The 20,751-nt window shown below is 44.3% G+C and overlaps 1 protein-coding gene across 2 annotated transcripts in view; it reads right to left on the bottom strand.

Moving 5' to 3' along the window:
• The window catches only part of EVA1C (eva-1 homolog C), a 33,874-nt gene extending 13,392 nt beyond the window's left edge, over nucleotides 1–20,482 (bottom strand). Inside the window, exons 1-4 of one of the 2 annotated variants that reach the window (XM_027449196.3) lie at nucleotides 20,089–20,482; nucleotides 6,947–7,143; nucleotides 3,666–3,789; nucleotides 901–1,053 (exon numbers count right to left, since the gene is read on the bottom strand). In XM_027449196.3, coding sequence (XP_027304997.2) covers nucleotides 901–1,053; nucleotides 3,666–3,789; nucleotides 6,947–7,143; nucleotides 20,089–20,236 — 622 coding nt within the window. In that variant the 5' untranslated portion in view covers nucleotides 20,237–20,482. Of the gene's footprint in view, nucleotides 1–900; nucleotides 1,054–3,665; nucleotides 3,790–6,946; nucleotides 7,144–17,866; nucleotides 17,993–20,088 lie in introns of those variants that run through there. The other variant, XM_021268404.4, reaches the window with a different exon arrangement.
• Between the last annotated feature and the right edge of the window lie 269 nt (nucleotides 20,483–20,751).

Here is a 20,751-nt window from a genome sequence, read left to right as displayed (position 1 = left end):
GAGTCTGACAGTGTTCATAGACCATGACCAAAGTGATATTAAAATTCTATCAACATTGCTATATTGGCTATATATTAATTACTAATCGAGCATCATTAATATTCTCTTCTTTGTGATGCACTTGTACTAGCAAATCAGCAGCGGCAGGGAACATTTCTGACACTGTAACACAGTGCTCTGCGGTGGTATGTACGAGTCCTGCACTTTTCTGGCCTGTCCAACAGCATCCTCTCACCAGCTCTCCATCACAATTCTGGGCAGAGAGCAGCCCCAGGAGGCAGCCTGCATGCATTCGTCCTGCTTGGGGGGATAAGAGCTCAGTGCTACATACACAGGACATTTCCTGCCTGCTGGACTTGGTGCCAGAGAGAAGTCCCAGACACTTCTGATTTATTAGCATGCTACTACAGTCTTGGAGTATGGTCAAACAACAGCATCTAAAGCAACAGTCCCTGATCTGTGGACCTCATCCTGACTGGCTGCATTTAAGGGAAAGTAAAGACACTGGAAGCAGAGACCAAAGTGGAAGGCAGCTGTGAGATAAGGTGTTGGGCCACTCGGGTTGTTTGATCATTATCAGAAGCTGGAGGAAGATGAGAGGCCAGCAGCTGCTATTTAATACAGTCACTTAAGCTCAAGAGAGCCAACAGAAATAATTTTTGATGTTAATCATATTAAGAACTGATTAACTACATCAAGGGTTATTACTTTGCTTACATTTCTTACTCATTTCTCCCTTGTGCTAGGCAATTTGTTTGAGTTCCAGAAATAATCTCTCACGTTTCAATCACCGGCACTTCCAAGATGCCAATGCTCTCGTGCCTGCAGTTTTCTCCCTGCCTGTGCCCTCAATTCCCTGTGCAGCCTTTTGGAGGGTCTGTTCAGAGCATGGTAACATACCGAACGGGGGGACGCGCTCCGCCTCGGCCGAGCAGACGCTCTCTTCGTGTGCCCGCCTGCCATAGATGGCAGAGTAGATCATGAGGAACTTGGACTCCTGACAGTGGAGCTTCAGTTCCTGGTTTTCACAGGCCGATTTGGTTTTGTATTCAGCTAAAATAGAAGCAAATAACAATATGGTAGCGTGAGGCAACTTTCTCAGCTGGACTGCTCGTAGCAAATACCAGCATGACAGAAAACAGCTTTTCTGCAAATAGTGCTGTCAGTGATATGCGGCACGATTACAACCAGAGGCAAAGCCAATAGCAAAGCAGAGTGCTTCCTCCAACTAAATTGTTCCCTTATGAGTATCTAGAGCCTCCAGCTCCTTTTAACAATGAATGAAAATACTAACTTTTGCCAACCTCCTCTCCCGGTGGAACAGCCACCCCCATTCCCGCCTGATTTCCTGGCCTGCTTTCCACTACTGTTCAGTAGGAGAAACCTCATCCCTTCCTTTCGTGCCCCTGAAGGACAATGTCACTTTCTGTGCCTATCCCAGTGCCTGCCAGGGTGCTGAGGCTGCTCACCAGTCACGGGGATGGCTGGCTGGCATCACCTGGTGCCACAGCACAGCCCCTGGGCATGGCCTGTGTGTGCCAAGCCAGGCCTCAGCTGCATTTTCATCTCTCCACCATGGTCAGTGGGTTTCCCTGACCTGGCAAGGGCTGCTTCGAAAGTTTGGCTGACAGGAGCCCAAGAAAAGCATCCCCCTCCCTTTCTCAGGGGGCATGGGCAGGCTGGCGGCTCTCCCCACACGGGGTAGGGAAGCAGTGAGGCGGCCTTTTGGGCAGGGCGGCTGATCCCACCTTGGGATCTGGTTGGAGTCTGCCATCTGGCCAAAGAGGTCCCCAGCTGGCCTGAGCAACCTCTCTGCTTGCGGCATTTCACCGCTCAGGTCTTCCTGGCCCGGGTAGGGTCATGGCCAACCATCCTTTTGTGCAGACGGGGCCGGGGAGAAGGGTTGGTTCTGCTCCATTTTGCTGTCTTTCAGAAATGTGAAAACAGGAAAGGAGGTTCCTGAGCTAAGCAGGAACAAAGGGAAATCTTATTGTTACTGAGAGGTGTTGCTGGAGCAGAGTGTGGGTGTCGGGGCTAGGGGAACCAGCCAGGGAAAAACTCCTATCTATTCAGCAGAGGAAACATTGTTTTGTTTAGGACAGAACAGATTTTTGAAAAAGGGTTAATTCTCTTGGTAATAATCCAGTTTATTCCATTTGAACTCTTCATCGCTCACAAGTTGAAGTCAAAAAAATATGTTTTTTAAGAATAGTAAACCTGCTGCAGGTTGTTGCTTCTGCAGAAACACCTGCCATAGTGTACGCCCATGGGGATCAGGCCAAGAAAACAGCAGCTCTGACCCAAGGGCTGACAGCCTAAAGCTCTGTTCAGCCGTGCTTTGGGCTTTTGGGGAGGCTACAGAACAAACTTGCGAGTGGCACAGGACACAGCAAGGATAAAAACACAACAGAGACCTCAGCAACAGAGGGAAATGCAACATTTCTAAATAGATGAAAAACTAAGGGATTTGGGCAATTACTTAAGTGCCCACCTGAAGGTGAGGAGATTGTAACATATGCTTAAATTATGCTCAAGTGATTTCCTGAGTAAGGATGCTTCCCATAGCCAAGTGTAACAATGTTGGTATCTTACCTACAAACATAAATTTCCTGTCCAATAAATCATGTAATTTACCCTGGACCTGGACTCTGCCTCAATTCTGAAGGCAGCACTTGCTATTAAATACACTTTGGACTAGCTTTTGTAATATTTGGGTCACAGAGAATATCAGGCATTCATTTTAACTCACTTCCAGTGGAAAAAAATATTTTAAAAGTAGCAAAGAGGAACCCAGTCCACTTTCAATTAGTAAAAGGAGGTTTCTAATGAGAACTGGTACAGCTACAATACTCAAATCTACTGTGAATAATGCAGTAATTGTAATATATTAAAAATGTAAACTCTAAGATTCTTTCAAGTATTTTCTTTGGGACCCATTTCAGCCAGACTGGAGATGAGCTGCCAGGAAAAGCTGAGCCCCTGGGCAGCTGGGGCTTTTTCTCATACATAATAGCAACAAGAAAAGACAACTGGAAAAAAAAAAAAAGAAAAAAAAAAGAAGAAAGAAACCTCATTGTGACTGTCTTAATTTTTCTGATGCTCTTCTTGTGTTTGCAAAGGTCATTCTGTTTGAGGCAGGATTTGTCCCTTTTCCATACAAATGTCAATTACCTGTTTAGGACACAGGTAATCCTGCTATAAAATTAACCATGCAAGTGTATCCTCCAGTCATTATTTTATAAACGGTATGTAGTAAACCAAGGATCTTTGAAAGCTTTGGTCCTACTTCTTAAGCATTTTTAATACTACTTGTTACGATAGCTTCATCATTTGGATCCTTAACCCAAAACATCTGTTTTTGCTGTTCAGCTCTGTATTTCTAATAAGACATGGCTTTAAAAATATTTTCCAAGACATTTTTCCTTTCGAGTCTGGTGTCTGACAACTGATTCTGACAAATTATGCTGGTCATTACATTGGCAGCAAGCACAGTGGAGTTGTAAGCACAATGGCAGGCTAAAGTAAAGTAGAAAAAACAACTTGTTATTAATCTAAGAGACGTAAAACTTAACATGGATTTATGCAAAGCCTTGTGCAGCAGCATTCTTAGCAAAACAAACAATGAAACACACAAAAAATACGTTTTCCTGGTGTGGATTACTTACTAGGTTTGCATTTAAAGGAGACAAGGAGGAATTTAGTGGTCCCTGGACATAGATCAGGTCCGAAAACCCGACTATTGACAAGGAGTTGGCAGGATCTCAGGTTTTGGCATTCATCCAGTACTTTCTAGAACAACGGGCAAAAAGGATAGTCTTGAAAACAAGATATGAAGCTACAAAGCAACGACAACACTTAGCTGTACTTTGTTCTATACAGCAGACAAACCATCCTTTCACAGCTTTCGGGCCATAAACACATAAAACATCTGGATCACTGGATTTAGGCCGCCTCTCCGCTTTGAGCCACGGCCAAGTTTTTGGTAACACACACATAGCAGCAATGTCTGTGGCAATTTAGGATGTTACCGATTCACTGTCGCTTGTTACTTTTCCCTCTGCCCCACACCAGTCAGCCAGACCTTACTGTGTGCCACCACGGCCTCAGCAGTGTCTGGGACCCTGCTCAGAGCCCCGAGCACATGCTCAGCCTCTAGCACTTCAGGCACATCTTCCTGATAGCATTTATGGGAATGTGATGTCCAGCCAAAGTATGGTAACTCAGGAAGATGCCTTTTTAACCATTTCATCTCCATCTCCTTAAGTTTACCTGACCATGCTCTGCGATACTTTTATTTGAAAGAGGTCTAACAAGTGGCTTAGTTGCCTATTTACCTGACTTGCCACTTGATTCAGTTTCAGAATTAATTTGGAAAGACAGGACAGATATGCCTGTCTATCCTAAACCTGTTAGTTGGTACCTGTTTTTCTCTCTCTCTCTCTCTTTCTTTTTTTTTTTTTTTTAATGCTGTTTTAAGGCTATATCTACACCAGATTTATTTTCCCAGAAATATACCGTGGTTCTTACTGTTCTGCTTTACTGGGAGTAGCAGCTGAAGGACAATAGGAAGGTCACCAGCATTACACACAGAGGGTCACGTGGACCTCCTCCAAGTCCAGCTAAAGGACAGAGTACTCCTAATGCTTGCACTATTGTTCCTGCCTCACCAGTGCTTTTGGAGCTGTAGCAATGATTGCAATAGTTACAAAATATGAAGACATTGCCCCAAATGACTCTGTCCCTCTTTAACCCAGTCACACATCAAAGCATCTGAAAAAACAGTTTAAATTGAGCAGTGTACTTAAGAAATTCTTATCCACCTTCAGAGCCTTGCTCAGAGCAGGCTGTCTGTACACTGTTTTTGTGCAGCCTGTGTTGTTGTACCCATGATTCTTGATGTTTAAAATCCCAGCGGATTGCAATAAGGAGGGCATCATCTCTACATCACACAGCAGGTGTAACTGCAGTATATTATTCTCTGATCATTTTAGGTACTTCCATAAAATCTATGGAAATTTTTGCCTTGTTTCTCATCGGAAGGGGTCTGAGTCATATCAAGAGGCCAGATCACAAATTTACCACTGTGATTAGCACAAGCTGCACTCTTGTTTCCAGGCTCAGATAGTTGGCAGTGGCTGAATCTCTCCTGTCATCCCTGGAAGCCATCCTTCCCAAGCAGAAATGATACACATTGGCAGCACAACGCAGTGATCCCATAACACTCTTGTCTTTTTGTTCCCCTGGGTAGAAGAAGGAGACTTTCATCCAACACTTTTTGAGCATTAAGTGCACACTAAAAAGTTTATAAGGGAAAGAAAAGCACAGTGGACAATTTTGTTGCTCAATTCTTCTTTTAAAAAGTTGCAAGTCATGCAAATAACTCATCCGTAACTGGGAATGCTCTGGAACAGGCCAGTGAAATAGAGTTACAACTTCAGTAAGTGGAGATGGATGTCCCCTACTGAGTCACCTTCTGTTTGTACCTGAGCTGAATCATCTCCTGTGCATCTGTTTGTGTTTTCTCTTAATGCAAAGAGCAGTCATACTTTCTATCATGTTGCTGTGCAAAAGCACGCAACCACGAAAGCAAACAATGATAATCGTAATGAGACAGCCTGGGGCTATTAATATCTCAGGACAGATCAAACTTTGCAGTGATCCTTTTAATAGGAGGTCACTGTATAAATTACCTGTTATGCTTCCTCTTGGCTGCAGGGCAGCATCATGCCTGATGATGCAGACTGCAGATGTGTTTTCAGAGGGAAGGGGAGGAAGGATGAGATCACTGGTGCTCTTTTCTAAGAAATCAGTTTACAGGATGTGTCTCTTCTCCTTGACAGAGCTGGAACTCCCTGAGATGCAGAGCGTTTGTATCTCTCACATTTGTGGTCTTGTCAAAATGTTTTCGTGTCTTTGATCAGTGACAGTGCCTGAATGATGATGATGGTTTATACAACTGTTACTCCATGCTGTTTATTATACTCAAGGGAAAAAAACTGCCCAAGGAGACCTCACAAAGGCACTCAAGACTCACAGACCCCAAATAATCCTTGGTATCTCTTCCCTGTAGTCAGTAAAATGACCTCAAGGATGCATCTGGTCTACCGATTTTAGAGGAGAGCTGTACTTTCACATGGCCTATAGGTCATGGCTGGAATGTCTTTAGAAGCTGCAATACAGCATGGGCGAGCCACACTCAGAAACTGTGGCCTAATATTGTTTCTAGAGAGAGGATATTACTGCCAAACCACTCTGTAAAACTCTTCAGCTCACTAGTGGGGGAAACAGACGTTCCCTGTTGACAAAAAGCCATGTGTCAGCTACAAGCACTAATGTTGCCAGCTTCATCAAAGCTTCTGTGAAGCATTTACAACAGCTCCACTGACAGAACATATTTAGATTCCACTGACAACCCATTTTCCAATGATTTACTGAATTGGGCCTAACACTGTAATTTTCACTATGATGAAACAAGCCTTTGACAGCAGTGGAAGCCAGGCCTTCTAAGCCTTGTTAAAAAGTCACCACGGCAGAAAGCAATAATTTATGAAACCTAAATCATTTTAACCTATACTCAAGTGGGCTCAGGAAACAAGCTATAGGATATTCCTGATACAAATCATGTATTTATGGAAATGTAGATAGCTACAGAAGTGCTTAGGCCCTGTTGCTTAACTCATGGGGCCTTTTCAGTAAGTGAAGATAGCCTCGTGGTAGGAGTTTGGCTTGTTCCATGCTTATCTCATTCCATGGGTTTGTAACACCGATGTGTGAAATGATTGTATCCTCTGCTGGGAATAAGGAGGGCCTGTGCGATGGATGAAGGCTGGCCTGCTGAGTCATGACAAGTCCTCGATTAGAAGGGAATTGGTTATTTTAGGGAACATTGGGAACGGGGCTTTCAAAGCAAGGCTCAGAAGGAAATCTACACAGCATTATGCGATACCTGCAGGGAGGTGGGTGCCACACAGTTTATGGGTTCTGTCATCCTGGCTTCAGGCTGCTGTGTGCCACACATTTGGTAGTCTTGCCCGTAAAATGCTGACTGAATGCTTATTGTCGAATGCCGAGGACAGTGCAGACTCAGATGTTCCCCGTCGCAGGCATAGGCGGTATGATTTTGCAGAAGTTTGGTTAGGTAACCTAGAAAATATTCAGCTGTGTTACAACTAGCACAGGAAATGACAAACTCATTAGATAATATGAAAACCACGATCAGTCTCTGGAAAGGGCATTGTAGTCAAGGTTAAATTTATGGCCCACTGCCACAGCACACGGGGCTGCGAATGGTTCAGCCTTTAAGTGCCAGTAACGCTCTGGTCTGGGGCACGGCAGGTCGGGTGGCGGTGACCCAGGGCCACATGGTGTCGGAGATGCCACTTCACAGACAAGAAATGGGCTCAGGCCCTTGGCTGTCATGGTTAATAACAATTTTAGGGCATGTTTGCAGAAGGAGGAAGGACTGTGGCTTGGTTTTGTGGCCTAGACCCTTCAATTGAGCCAGCTCAGGTTTTTCTTACACCTTGGCTTAAACTTTTTCACATTTCTGGGCTCCCCAGCAGCTTTGTCGTGCACAAGTGGCAATGGAAGTGACCCTGCATGGGCTACTGAACCAGGTGCCAGGGCAACTGAGAGGAAAGGCAGTCCATACATGCTGGATGTGGGGCTGCTGGACAGAGACCCAGCAGTACTACATGCAGAATTTTCTATTTACTAGCGAGTCTGTCAGTGTTAACAGGAGAGGGAGAGTCTGTATGCAGCTGTCCACCTGTACCATCCGTTTGCATCTTCTCATAAGCAGTATCATCAGCAGCTAATGAAACAGCTAATGAAAGCTGGGTTTATGAGTTATATTTCATCGTGTATTGCCTCTTAAGCCAAGATTTCTGTTATCACCACAAATATTTATAAAATTCATGTCCTGCTGCCCTTTTCTCTGTTCTCCCACGGAAAACTTGCAGGGAAACATGCAGGCTGCTAGCTTTAACCATTACAAATTAGCCATTGTGATGTGAAACTGCTAGGGGAAATTTAATTCAAAGACTTTCCTCACCTATACTTTGAAGCTTTGATATTTTTACCACTCAGTCACACTTGATTGAAATCTGTCTTTAAGAAGAGAATGTTTGTGGGTGAAGGGGAAGAAGAGCGGTGAGGGACAGGACACAAAATACCAGCCTACAAATAAAGCATTATCCTTCCCATCCTTCATCCATAAACACATGGAAATTAGACCCAAACCCAATACACTAAAATCAAAGCAAATCTTTTACCTAAATCTTTCACTATTAGCCAGACTTTTCATTAACATGCAGATAATAACTAGAGTCGAATGGTTTCTTTATTTTATACATTCTCTAAATTCTGTATAATTCTGTCTAAAATCAATAGCCAACTTCTATAACACCAAGTTCACCCAGATTCAACAAAAAAAAGAAAAAACAAACAAACAAAAAGCCTACCCCAAACCAACCAACAACAGAATCACCCAAACAACAAACTATTAAGTACTGAAAAAGAACTAAAAGCTTCTGTTGATTTATTTGATATAAAAAAAAGACTTGTACAAGTTTTAAAACTGAGACAATGATTACATAAGGATCTTCCTAATTTTCAAAGTCATGAATCATGTCTTCCTTATCTTCGCCTCTTTTCCAAACATGTTATCGGTCTACTTAAAGGCAACACAAGCATCATCTCCTCAGAAGCCTGGCATAACTCCACTGTTGTGACAATATTATTACTATTAAGTAGGAAAAAATGTCCCTTTTTATGGCTGAATCGTAAATAGAATGATATAGAACAGAATACATTTATGTTGTACCTAAAAAATTAGTTCTCTCAGAGAAAATAGGAGTTTGTTCATGCCATTTCATTTTCACACCCGTTGCCCTTTTTAAGCCTTCAAAATAGAAGAGCAATTAAAAAATACTTTGAATAGAAACCTAAGTATTCCAAGTAAATGATTTGAAAATAAGATAATCTAGTTCTCTGGTATTTTTTCCAGCTGCAGCAGCTGGATAGGAAAATTCCAGTTGTGAAGTTTGGGGAAAGGAGAAGCCTAGTCCACTACCGAGTCTGACATTCCCCAACTACAGGCCAAGAGGGGACAGGAGTCACTGGATGCATCTGCCAGTGCAGCGAGGACGTAGGTGAGTTCCTCACCTCATTGAATTCGATCTGAGTGCTGGCACTGCCTGCAGGATGGAGAGAATTTCATGCCCTGTACTTGCAGCTCAGATCTCAAGCCCTGCAGATATCCTTGCAGCTTCTCACAGGTTAAAAAAAGAAAAAAAGAAAAAAGAAAAAAGCAGAATCCGCCCCCTACATTTTTTGTGTAACTGAGCTCACAACTCACTGAGCTTTCCTGCCAGAGCCGCTCCTCTGCCAGCCTGCTCCTGAGAGGTGCTGCCTATTGCCGGGAGAATGGGCACCCAAGCTCCTTTGCTTAGGTCTGATGCTGAAAGGGGTTTTCCAGTGACATTTGCTGCCGCTGAGTGCTTTTTCATTACCTTCACAGCATAAAGGGCCACAGTGTAAAAGAGTTCTCAGCCCAACATGAGTTGTGGGCACTCAACACCTTGAAAGATTTAGCCTGATATTTGTAATCATTTCAATTCTGCGGGTTTTAAGTTACGTGGAGCCAAGAGCGCTGTATACAGAACAGCCCGGTATTCCCCACAGAATATCAGCTATGTTGTGATTTGGACAAGTTCCCTGGCATCTTAACTGCTACTTTGATCCTGCAAATTCCTAATGCGGTACCTAAGCACCTTTCTCCAACAATTGCAACTATTCAATTCTTAAAAAAAAAAAAAAAAAAAAAAAAAAAAAGCCATCTTAAAAAACTTGCTCAGGTTCTGTACAAGCAATACGGCTCACTCGTAAAAGTAGCGTTAGATGGACTGGTGAAAATAAGACATCGTGCTCCCTGGCCTTCCGAGTGGCATTTTAAAGCTGACACTAAAATCCTTACGTATTTGCACACAATAAAAGATAAAAATAGTAATGGAAATTGGCTGCTACCCTCTGATAAGAGAAGTGGTGACGTACTAGTATCTGAACTGCCTGTCTCACATGGCAGACCATGTAAACCTGCATTTTTTATTACTATACACACAGGTTGAGCAGCTAGCCCTTTGCAAAGAGTAGTGCAGCCCAGGCAGCCCACGCTGGGCAGAGGCTCTGACCCAAATCACAGCTTCCTCTTGTTTCTTCCCTGAACGTCTCCAGCCTTTTTCCTCTCCTGATGCCAGCCCTCTCCCATGTCCCGGGGCCCTGCCTGCCCTGAGCCCACCTGGAAGACTGGGCTGGGTGAGCAAATGATGCTCTCTCAGAGGCTGAAAGGAGTTCCCAGTTGTGTCATCGTCCAAACCCAGCAGCAGGATTGTGTTTTAAGCATGATGTTGGGTCCCTTCTCTTTGCTCGCTGGGTAGTACGGGGGATGGGAGGTAGCTATCGGAATCACTTTTTCAAGCTTCATTCTGCAGCAAGGGAGACTACAGATTTCCTCTTTTGTTTTGTTTTTCAAAAAAATAATAAATGTGACTTCTTTAAAACAATATGATACTTTTGAGAAAATGTCAGCGGTTGTGAGATTTGGCTAAATTAGAATAACTTGGCAATGCAGCAGTGTCCCAATAGCATCTCTGTGCCTCTGTGTGAAAGCCTCGCTAGGAGCTTTCCCATTTACCCAAGACACATTCATAAGCGATGTACGGGGTGCTCTGCATACAAAATCATCTCAAAGACATTACAGACTGGCTCAGAAGTTAAGCCTGAATCATACGTCCTATTGATTTGAAGGCCAAAAGGTATCATCCCACTCAACCGTCTGCCTAACCCAGACTCCTCATTCATTGTAACTTCTTACTGAGACTCAAAATACCAATGCACGATCCAAGCGTAATCCTTTCTTGCAGAATTAGCCAAATTAGTCACAGCATCAACTGTGTTGACAAAGAACTTCAACTAAAAAACATAGCCCCAGGAAAACACACAAAACACTGAGACTGAGCAGCTGAACAAAGCTTTAAGCCTTATTGATGACTTCTGGTTGCAAAGGAGAACTGATAAACTGTAATGACAATGACAGACAAAATTAACTGGCCTGGGAGAGTTAACGTTGTAAATAGATACCTCTTTGTGTAAAACAGAGCTCTTAAAAAGTTGTAGTTTTACACCCAACATTTGCTCTTACTATTATTGCTTTGGATAATAACAATCATGGTAGTTATTACCATGAACCTGAAGGTAAGAAAAGCCAGAAAGATTTTTTCCTCCACTTCAGACCACTGTAAAAATGGAAATTTAAAAAATCTCAGTTGAAAGAACCATGACTACCAAAAAGCCTACAAATGGCCAGCCAAGAGACGCTTTATGTCTCCAGTGCGTGGCACAAGACAGCACGGGGTACTACGTTATATGGAATTCATCCCTTAGGGTGGGGGTTGTTCACACAAGGCCTTAAGGCCCTTTTTCAGCATTAGGCTGTAGAAATGTGTTTATTCTGCCCTCCCCACTTGTGCCAGCATGAATCTCACCACGTGAAGCATCAAGAAGAACAACATTTTGAGCTCTGATTCTTATTGCTTAGCATTTATTAAATACAAGCTCAGCGTTGACTGATGTAATGTCCTTCTGGCAAGAGAGCAGCTTTGCTTTGTAATATTTTTGGAGGCTGAAGCTGGGTATCACACAGCCTACAAGGCTGCTCAGAATCAGGCCTTTATACACAGAGTAAGAAATACTGGTTGCTGTGCACAGTGCTATCTAGCTTAATTAGCGCAATGATTTGCTAGCTTGTTTTAAAGACATTTAAATCCATTTCAGATCAAAATAGATTGAAATAGCACACACATTGCTGTGGGAGTCCCAGAAGGCTAATCCATTCAGTGCATCTACATCATCTCCCACCGCTTTCTGAAGAATTGTGCCAACAGGCATTAAAAATACACAAGCAAGACTAACGAGTTTGAGGGAAGAGATTTCATGCAGCGATAACAGAACTGCTGATAAACTCTACTACAAACCCCCTCAGAAGCATCAGTCTGACATTTATCGGTATTTACGATCCAGCTGCAGTATTTCTCTGGCAGTATGTTCTCCACTGGTTTGCGAAGGAAGTGTTGAAGGAAAATTAACCCCCGAAGCTTCATGCCCCCTCCCCTCTGCCACATTCTCTGTTGGTCTTTAGAGGCAACTAACCACACCACAGACAGTGCTGTTCAGGGTTACTGCATAATCACTGCTTTCAGAGCCCTGCTCTGTGTGCGGATCTGACAGTGCCTGGCTGGCTCTGTTCATGGAGGCAGGGCAGGGATCTGCTTCTTGTAATTCCCTTTCGTCTCTTACTTTGGCTGTCTGCAAGCTCTTTCTGTGGTAGCTCTACTTGAGAGCCAGCAGTCATGACAGAATGCAAAATGTTATGCATGAAATACATTATTTCTAAAATTAAACCACCATGTTTCTTGCCACATCATTTTATTCTTTCTTGTACATCAGGTGCCATGTAAGCATACTGTTTGAGTCACCCCGGAAAGGTGTGGTCTTACAGGCTTTTATCAATTAGAAATATCCTCAGGCAGAAGTATTGATTATTCTACTTACTGTTCTGAAATGAGCATACCAGCTTCACTCAAGAGATACACATAAAAATCCACACTTGCTTAATACATGCTTTCCTGCAGAGTCACTGTTTGACTCAATTTCCCTCACTTGTTTTTTTCAGTGAGCCTTTTTCCACTCTTCTCAACACTCACACTCCTTGCCAGTGACTGCTATCCCAACATCTTCATCCTTTTGCTTGCACTGCGGGTGATGACATCAGAAACTGGTCTGCCAGGCTAGAAAAATAATTTTTCCATAATTTTATTTTTGATGTTATTGAAACCTTTTTGATGTGAGGGCAGATGCTCGCTTGGAAAAACTCGTGGTAGTCTCATTCCTGTGATAAGCTAGTGACAATTTAAAAGCTTTCCATTTCCAAACGTCTAGTTTGGGTTCAGAGCTTCCAAAGCTCTAACTTTTCTTAAAATCAGACCCCGTGAGTTTTCAATGAACCATTCCTCAAGGAGATAAAACTTAGGAGATCTTGCTCTGTCCATCTGCCATTCCCTTAACAGCTGTTGAGCTCAGTGGCCAGATTCAAACCTAGGGGGGTAGAGGAATCACAGAAATAAAGTTGCCACAAGTTTCATGAAATTAGCGCGAGCTAACAGGCTAAAGGAAGAGCTCTCACTTTCAATTCAAACTGGCTGCTGAAGAGCTGGCGCACACATACTGGAGAGCTAATCAGCCTGCTGCTAATGGGGCAACTTGTTTTCACTGGCCTTAATGACAGATGGGGGATTAAGACTTCAGCAAGAAAATCCTTAAGTTAAAAGTGAAAATGCTTTTGGGATAGCGTGGCAATCAAAGCAGGCATTAGTGATGGAGAGCTCAGTCATGTTTTCCATGAACTGTTTTAAAAACATGCGTGCGCTTTACTAAGGAAATGATTTTGTTTATATTTTCTTCCCCGTAATCGGAACTCATGGGTCATAACCATCTTATTGATCATAACTCCCTCTGTCTGCTAAATCTGAGGGTCAAATTAAGCAAGGGTTTGATTCCACTTAGGCCAAAGAAGGGATTTAGGTAACAAGAAGGCAATTCCGCCTAAGAACTCATTGAGTTTAAACTCAACTATGTGAACAGGGTTTATTCAGTGAGTAACAGCACACATAAAAGTCTAAGCCATGAGCTCTTTTCAGAAAATATAATAAACAAATAAAGATATCATGAAGGAAGCGTAGACCTCCTGCAGCTTTTCTGGTTATGCCAAATGGGCATTGTTTCTGCAGGTAGCCCGTAACATCTTTGCATCCAGGCCACTCAGCTTGGACTTGCAGTTAGGTGTAAGAAATTTTTTCAGACTGGGAAAATCCATGACTTGCACTCACAGGCCAGCTGACTGTTCTCTCTCGCATGTCCTCCCACAGCTGTTCTCTGTTTCCTTCAGATGGACAATTTCATATTCCCTTGTGTTGTCACCGAGGAGTGATGCTTACTTTCTTTATATCCAAATGGCTCTCTGAGGAAATCAGAGATCCCTACTCATTTCCTTTCTCCCCCTCACTTGCTCTTTTTTTTCCTAGTTTCCTTCCCTCCTTCTCTCTCCTTACACTCACACACACTCCTGTGGCTGTACACCAAATAGGAAGGGCAGCATAAAACACCTGGCAGGCCTGGGTAAAAGCATCCAGGAGTTCCTTAACAAGCAACGTAGGTGCTAGGAAGGGGTAAACTATTATCATTCTCTGAAGATTTGTGGCTGTATTAAACCGCATGCTACAGTCAGCTATACTTCTCCCAGCTATTCCAGAGGGCCAGATGCTTGTCCTGTGACTTTAATATGGAAAAATCACAGTAAAAAAGGAAGATTTTCTCCCTCCTATCCAGTGATGCTGACAAGAGATAAAAGACTTCTAAGGGAGACTGTGAGGTTCTTTTCTGCAGAAAGACAGAAAGAAAGACAGAAGGAAAGAAAGAAAACAAAAATCACCAACTCCACCAACAAAAAAAAACTCCTTTTCATTGGAGATGGAGTAGCTTCTTCTAGTGCCATGAACAAGAAGTAACAAGAGAAAGGCTCAGCAGATGGCAACTTCATCATGGAGACAGAATGAGTCAATCACCATGCCCACAAGACAGAAAAGTTATGATCTTCCCAAAGACTAAAAGTAAAAGTACCCTAGGGACTAGGGGAAAATACTTCTTTGCAAACTTGAATTTATGAACTTGAATTTCCATGCAGACTTGGGAGGTGGGGGAGTATGTTCATTGCCAGCCCCTCATAAAAAGAAAATTCAATTTGCAAACTGAGTCAGTCAAACTCCCATTTAATGCATTCCCATTGATATGTGACACTTGAAAAATCAGATTACAGGGACTGGGATAAATTAGAGCCCAGGGAATTTGTGTGTTGAATCACTAAGTCCATCCTCTGGCAGCTTGCATCTGCAGTGTTAGGAGAGCTTGTAGTTTACCAGGGCCAAGCCAGAAAAGCAAAAAACAGAAATGAAAACAAAACCCAAACCAAAACCCTACAACCCTCTATCCTCATAGCTTGATGATTTTCTTTACAGCAACATTTCTTTTTTCCCAACTCAGTTTTAACCTAAAAAAAATGTCCCAAACTGTACAACGATTCTGAAAAATGAATGCTTGCCTTCCCATCCAAGAGTAAATACAATGAGGAAAAATAAACAGATATTTGTGGGTTACGACCCTCATCCAAAGCCCAGTGAAATTCTTGGGAATCCTTCCAGTGACCTCCATAGGCTTTCAGTCAGGTCTTATATTATGAGTGATGTTTTTAAATTAATTCTAAATTAAGACCCAAACAGCACTGGTATTTAATTTGTTGCCAGAAGCCACACAATAGACCTTTGAAACAAAACTCTTAAAATGCATAGAAAATTCAGATGAAATGACTCACCAATGCCGAACAAATAAGGCACAACCACACTTCCTTCTGCTCTTCAGCTCCCTTTAAGACACTATTTTCTCTGTGTTTGGTTATATACCAAAATATTTCAGTTTTAGTTGCAGATTATAGTTGGAAGACAGCAGACTTCTGGTGAGTGGTCAGACAGTGACTGCTCTGTCTGGGGACGCTTCCATCAAAATAAGAGCATTTGTCTGGAATAGTCTGTAACCACTTTCTCTAATAAAGCCGAGAGTGCCTGGAAGCTCTGTCTTGCTGAGAAGGGTATCGGTAGCGGATAGAATAGGAAGGCAGGAGGAGCTAAACCCTGCTGTTTATTTTGAATAGAAATAACACATGATGTGTCAAGTGCCAGCAGTCTGCACAGTGATGAAAGAAGACAGTTCCTGCCCCAGAGCTGAAAGAATCTGAAAGACAGACTCCAACATGTCCATCCCTGAGCGGTGGAGCTCAGGAAGTCAGGTTTCCTATAGGTTTGTGTCTCATACCTGGATTTCCCAAAGTCTGTTGGGAGTGGTGGTGAGGGAGGCAGAGAGCATCAAGCTAAGCTTTAACTCACTTTCAGAGAGCTTCTGGAGCAGCATCCTTTCTTGGGGAAGCCAGCAGGGCCCAGCTGCTTATGCTCACATAATGTGTAGGAATTCAGTAGGGCCAAAGCTTCAACAAGGATGATCAAAACCAGTGGATTCAACAAAAACTAAACACTAGGCCACATATAAAATAGGATTTCATAAGCTACACTTCCTCGGGAAAGCATCTAGAACTGCAGAGATGAGCCTAGAACAAAACCTTGGTTCTCATTTCTGACACGGACCTGTTTCACAGATCCAAATCCACTACACACTGAGAAACCTTAAACCAGACTTAAAGATTTAACTCACACGTTACTGAAATGAAACGTGTTTCTAAAACGAAATGTTCCCTTTAAGCAAAGCAACCAAAATTTGTGTTTGGCATTTGCAAGCCAGTATCAAGAAGATGCATCATCGACATTACTCCTTTTAGCACCTCATTAAATATCCTGGTGGAAAGACAAGCTCCGCTTGCCACAATGAGTCAACAGAACTGGCTCCAGAAAATTTGTACAGGACTTTATCTGACCAGCACAAAGCCAACAAAGAACCTCTCTGCATCATTGCGGTTGGTCTTGATTGATCCTGCCACGTTATTACAAACACAGCATTTGCTCGAAGCATTTGTTTGCTTTCCTTTTGCCTGGGGGAATCTGGGATGGGTAAATGCCACGGAACTTAATGGAAACTTTTAATGGAGAAAGGCCGCAAGACCAGATTATGTTTCTTGGGTGAACTCGTTTGCTTTTTCATTAGGTCCATTTGTTCCCTATTATTGGGTCAGAAGATCAAGCCTATGAAGTTAAAGTAATGCCTAGCTCCGACTGAACTTTCTGGAAAATGAAAGAAAAGTTGACACGGGTGCACAGAGGTTAAAAGGTTCCACCTAAACAGTGGGCCACTTTTTCTGTTCACCTCCCAAAAGTCATTCTTCAGCCCAGCCCTGCAATCACACGGTTACTTCATTTCTGATCTTTGGTTACCGACACATTTCTTGAGAGCTGCCCAGAAAACCTGGCTGGGACTTAGGTACAGAAGGGGAGACTAAGTGACGAACCGAGTGAAGGAGGGCCGTTCAAGCAAGAAGGCCTGTGCCCAAGGTAGCTTGGAGAGAAGAGGCAGAGGAGAAAGCAAGGAGGTAAAACAGCTCTTCACCTTTTTTTCCACATGACTAAATATTTTGGTGAGAAAAGATTTTAGATGGCCTTTGAAGAGGAGTCATAAGAGGCAGAAAATTTTGCAGCTCAAACCAGTATGCATGAGGAAAGAACTGGGATTTCTCCCTCTCTCTGACCCCCCTACCCCTTCCTCCCACTCCAAAACTTCAGCTACCAGTAACAAACTTTGGCATGCATGCTTTAAAAAATTAATCATTTAGAGAACTGCAGACCTGAGGGCAAACCTCCACTTACAACAACCAATACAATATCCATATGTCCTTTGTTGCCACCAAGTTGCTGGAGAAGAATGGATTACGTGGATCTTTAAGTGCCGTGTCTATCAACATTGCTTTACCTCAAATACCTCCTGTTACCAAGGAAAACTAACTTTGCTTACTGACAGAGTCCTCCTCACACGGTTAGATGGAGAACTCTGCTGCTGGAGTCCTGTTTCAGAACATTTTTCTCCCTAGGAAATACCAATTCACAAAACATTACCACACAGTGGAGAAATGTTGCCAAGAAAACAGAACACAACACAACACCTTTCCATAGTTAAAAGCCAGACTGAGAAACATACAAGAACCTGCAGCTCAGTGTCCTAGGAGAGCAAGTGCAATAACAAGACCATCAGGGCAACTGACCTGCAACAGCCAAGTGAAGAGATTCTACTCCCAGCCTGCCTCTTATGAAAAGGGAGGGACAAATACTGTAAAAGTTTCACTGCTTCTGCTCTGTGAAATGATCCATAAAAAAATGTCGACAGTTTACTAAATGGGGAAATAAATACAAGTCACATACTGAAAAAAAAAACAAAACAACACAACCTGATAATAACCCTTCACTATCCACATACACCACTCCCTGCTCTTGCTTTCCAAAATACCAGACAAATCCAAAGAGGGGTCATCTCATTTGGGCTGTTACCAGCAGCAGGTAGGTCTTGTGATTAACAGAAGGACTCCAGGCAGGTTAGAATTGCCAGAGTAATTTAATGCATACATGAAGAGAACAACAAGGATTACATGTACGGTTGCTGCAATCTGACAGCAGGCTGGGAAGGATTGCAGAAAGCTGCCAGAGTGAGAGAATGAGGAGAAAGAGTGAGGGGAAGAGAAAGAGAAGGAGAAAGAAACAGAGCTTGGGCTGTAGAGGTAGGGATCTGATGCTGGAAACACACAGAGCAGAAAAGGCAATGACCCAAGAAAGTATGCACCTGATAATCTGAGTATAAAAGCCTGCAATCTGTGAACAGAAGGAAAAGTTTAAGTGACTTTCCCTCCGGTTCTCTGTGCGCACTTAAATTCCCCCGTAGGAGATCAAAGGGTGCCGAACACATTCACGGTCCTGATCTCTGCTGCTTTTGCCACAACACGACGTGGAAACGTGCAGGCTGCCACCCGGGAGCTTCACCTTCAGAAAGGGTAAAGCAGGGGGGTTGGACCTGCCCCCTCCCAGCACTGTGAAAGTGTGGGATGTCGGTAAAAACAGGGGTGCCAGGTCCCTCTTGTCACCCCTCGGGACAATCCCCAGGGAGGTGCTGTCCCTTTAAACGGGGCAGATTGGTTTCCACGCACGTTCAGCAGAGCTTATGAAAATCAAGTCGCTGTTCCTGCTGCGGGGGGGGGGAACAAATAAGGAAATTCAGCAACTTCAGAGGCTTGGCCCGAAGCTGCCGTTGCAGAGCTCGTTGCAATCCTTTAGCAGGTATTAAGCAGGCTGGGGATGGCGTTGCAGGGTGTCACCTTACATCTGACAGCTCCCGGCCTGCAGCACCTGCTGCGGTTCCCTGCTTTTGAAGTAGCTAAAAACTTCCTCCTGTGTTCTGGATGCCTTTTTTTTAAAAAAAAAAAAAAAAAGTATCCAGCACCGTTTCTGTGTTTTCTGTCATTCCGGATTACATCTCTGTTAAAAGTAAAAAGCAAATGTGAGCAGCGTTTGTTCAGGCCTGGAAGCGTCCCCAGTCAGGATTGGCAAGCATTTTTGAATCTAATCTTTTCTACATTTTATTTACCGGATTGTCTGCATGACATTTTTAATGCTGATGTCTAGGCTGAGTTGGAGAATTATCTTTGGTCATTCTGCTTATTGGGAAAGTCCAGCACACGATGAAATACTGAATACAGCTGTACTTCTGAAATCTATCTTGGATAACCTTATCTGAATAACTTCATTTTAAATGTGAATGGACTTTTGTGAGAGGAACTTTCTTAGATAAACCAGAGGGATATTTTTTAACTCAGTGTCTATCTGGAAGGGAAAATCTGAACTTCTGTTTTGAGAACTACATGCAAGTCCAAAACTAACATCTAAAACCCAGCAGGTAGGCAAAAACAAAATAAAGCAAGCATTTAAACGACCTAAAAGGCTTTTATTTCTGAAAGGAATCCAAGAGGAGAACGCAGTTTATCTCAGCACATGGTTTTTACATTTGGTGATTGCTTCCTTAGGAATGCTCAGACTTACGTAGCTCGACACAGTCAGAAAGTCCCAGGCTGTGCTTTCCTACTGCTGAGAAAATAGATCTAGTTTCTGCAGGACCATCACTGGCCTTGTGAACTCCGTTAACATGTGTAATAGCACATTTGGGTTATTAATCCCATACTAGCTTTGTTCCGGCTGGCTTTGGGAAAGTTCTGCTCTGCTCACTAAGGGCGAGGACACAGCACACAGCGAGCACCCTCCCGCCAGAGCCCTCGGGGACACCCTTAGTCCCCTTTTATCCCCCTCAGGGGACCGTTAGCAGGGGGGTGGGGGACCGTTAACCGGCGGTGGGCGACCGTTAACCGGCGGTGGGCGACCGTTGGGCGCTCCCGCCCCGCCTTCCCGCCTCTCCCTCCCTCACACCACGCTGCCGCCCCGTTACCTGCGAAGTCTCCGAGCGCCGCCACCCCGGCGCCGCTGAGGAGGGCGCCGCTGAGGAGGAGGCGCAGCAGCAGCCTCAGCAGCAGCCGCTGCCGGCCGGGCCGTACCTGTGGGCGGCGTGGGCGCAGCCCCGCGTCCCCTCCCCTCATGGCAGCGGGAGGCGCGGCGGCAGCCCCGCCGCCTCACATGGTGCCGCCGGCGCGGCCACCACCTGGGGCTGCCCCCGGGAGCAGCAGCAGGAGGAGGAGGAGGAGGGCGGAGCAGCCCCTGAGGGAGAAGGAGAAGGGCAGGGGAAAGGCTCCTCGGCGGCGCCGCGCCCGGCACTGCCCTCAGCGCGCATCGCGCGGGCCGGGCTGCCTCAGGGCCGGCGGCACCTCGCCCGCCCTCCCCCGGCTCTCCCCACCCCTCTCCGGGCAGTGCTCGGGCCCGGCGCCTCCCTCTTGGCTGCCGGGCGCCGTTCCGCCTTCACGCCCCGGGCGCCTCGCTTCCCAGTCGGTTTTCACCCTTCTTCCATGGTGTAAAATAAACTTTCCCCTTCTCCGTGTGCTCGCCTCACCCCAGCCCTTAAGACCCACGTAGCTCAGCGCAGGTGGGTTTGAAGTGCCTAGTGTTGCTTAAGGCTCTCCTTGCAAAAACATCTTCAAGTTCCTTTGAGAGGGTTCGG

This window comes from Anas platyrhynchos, chromosome 1, assembly GCF_047663525.1.
Source record: "Anas platyrhynchos isolate ZD024472 breed Pekin duck chromosome 1, IASCAAS_PekinDuck_T2T, whole genome shotgun sequence".
NCBI classification, from domain to species: Eukaryota; Metazoa; Chordata; class Aves; order Anseriformes; family Anatidae; genus Anas; species Anas platyrhynchos.
This window is presented reverse-complemented; position numbering and strand designations above follow the sequence as displayed.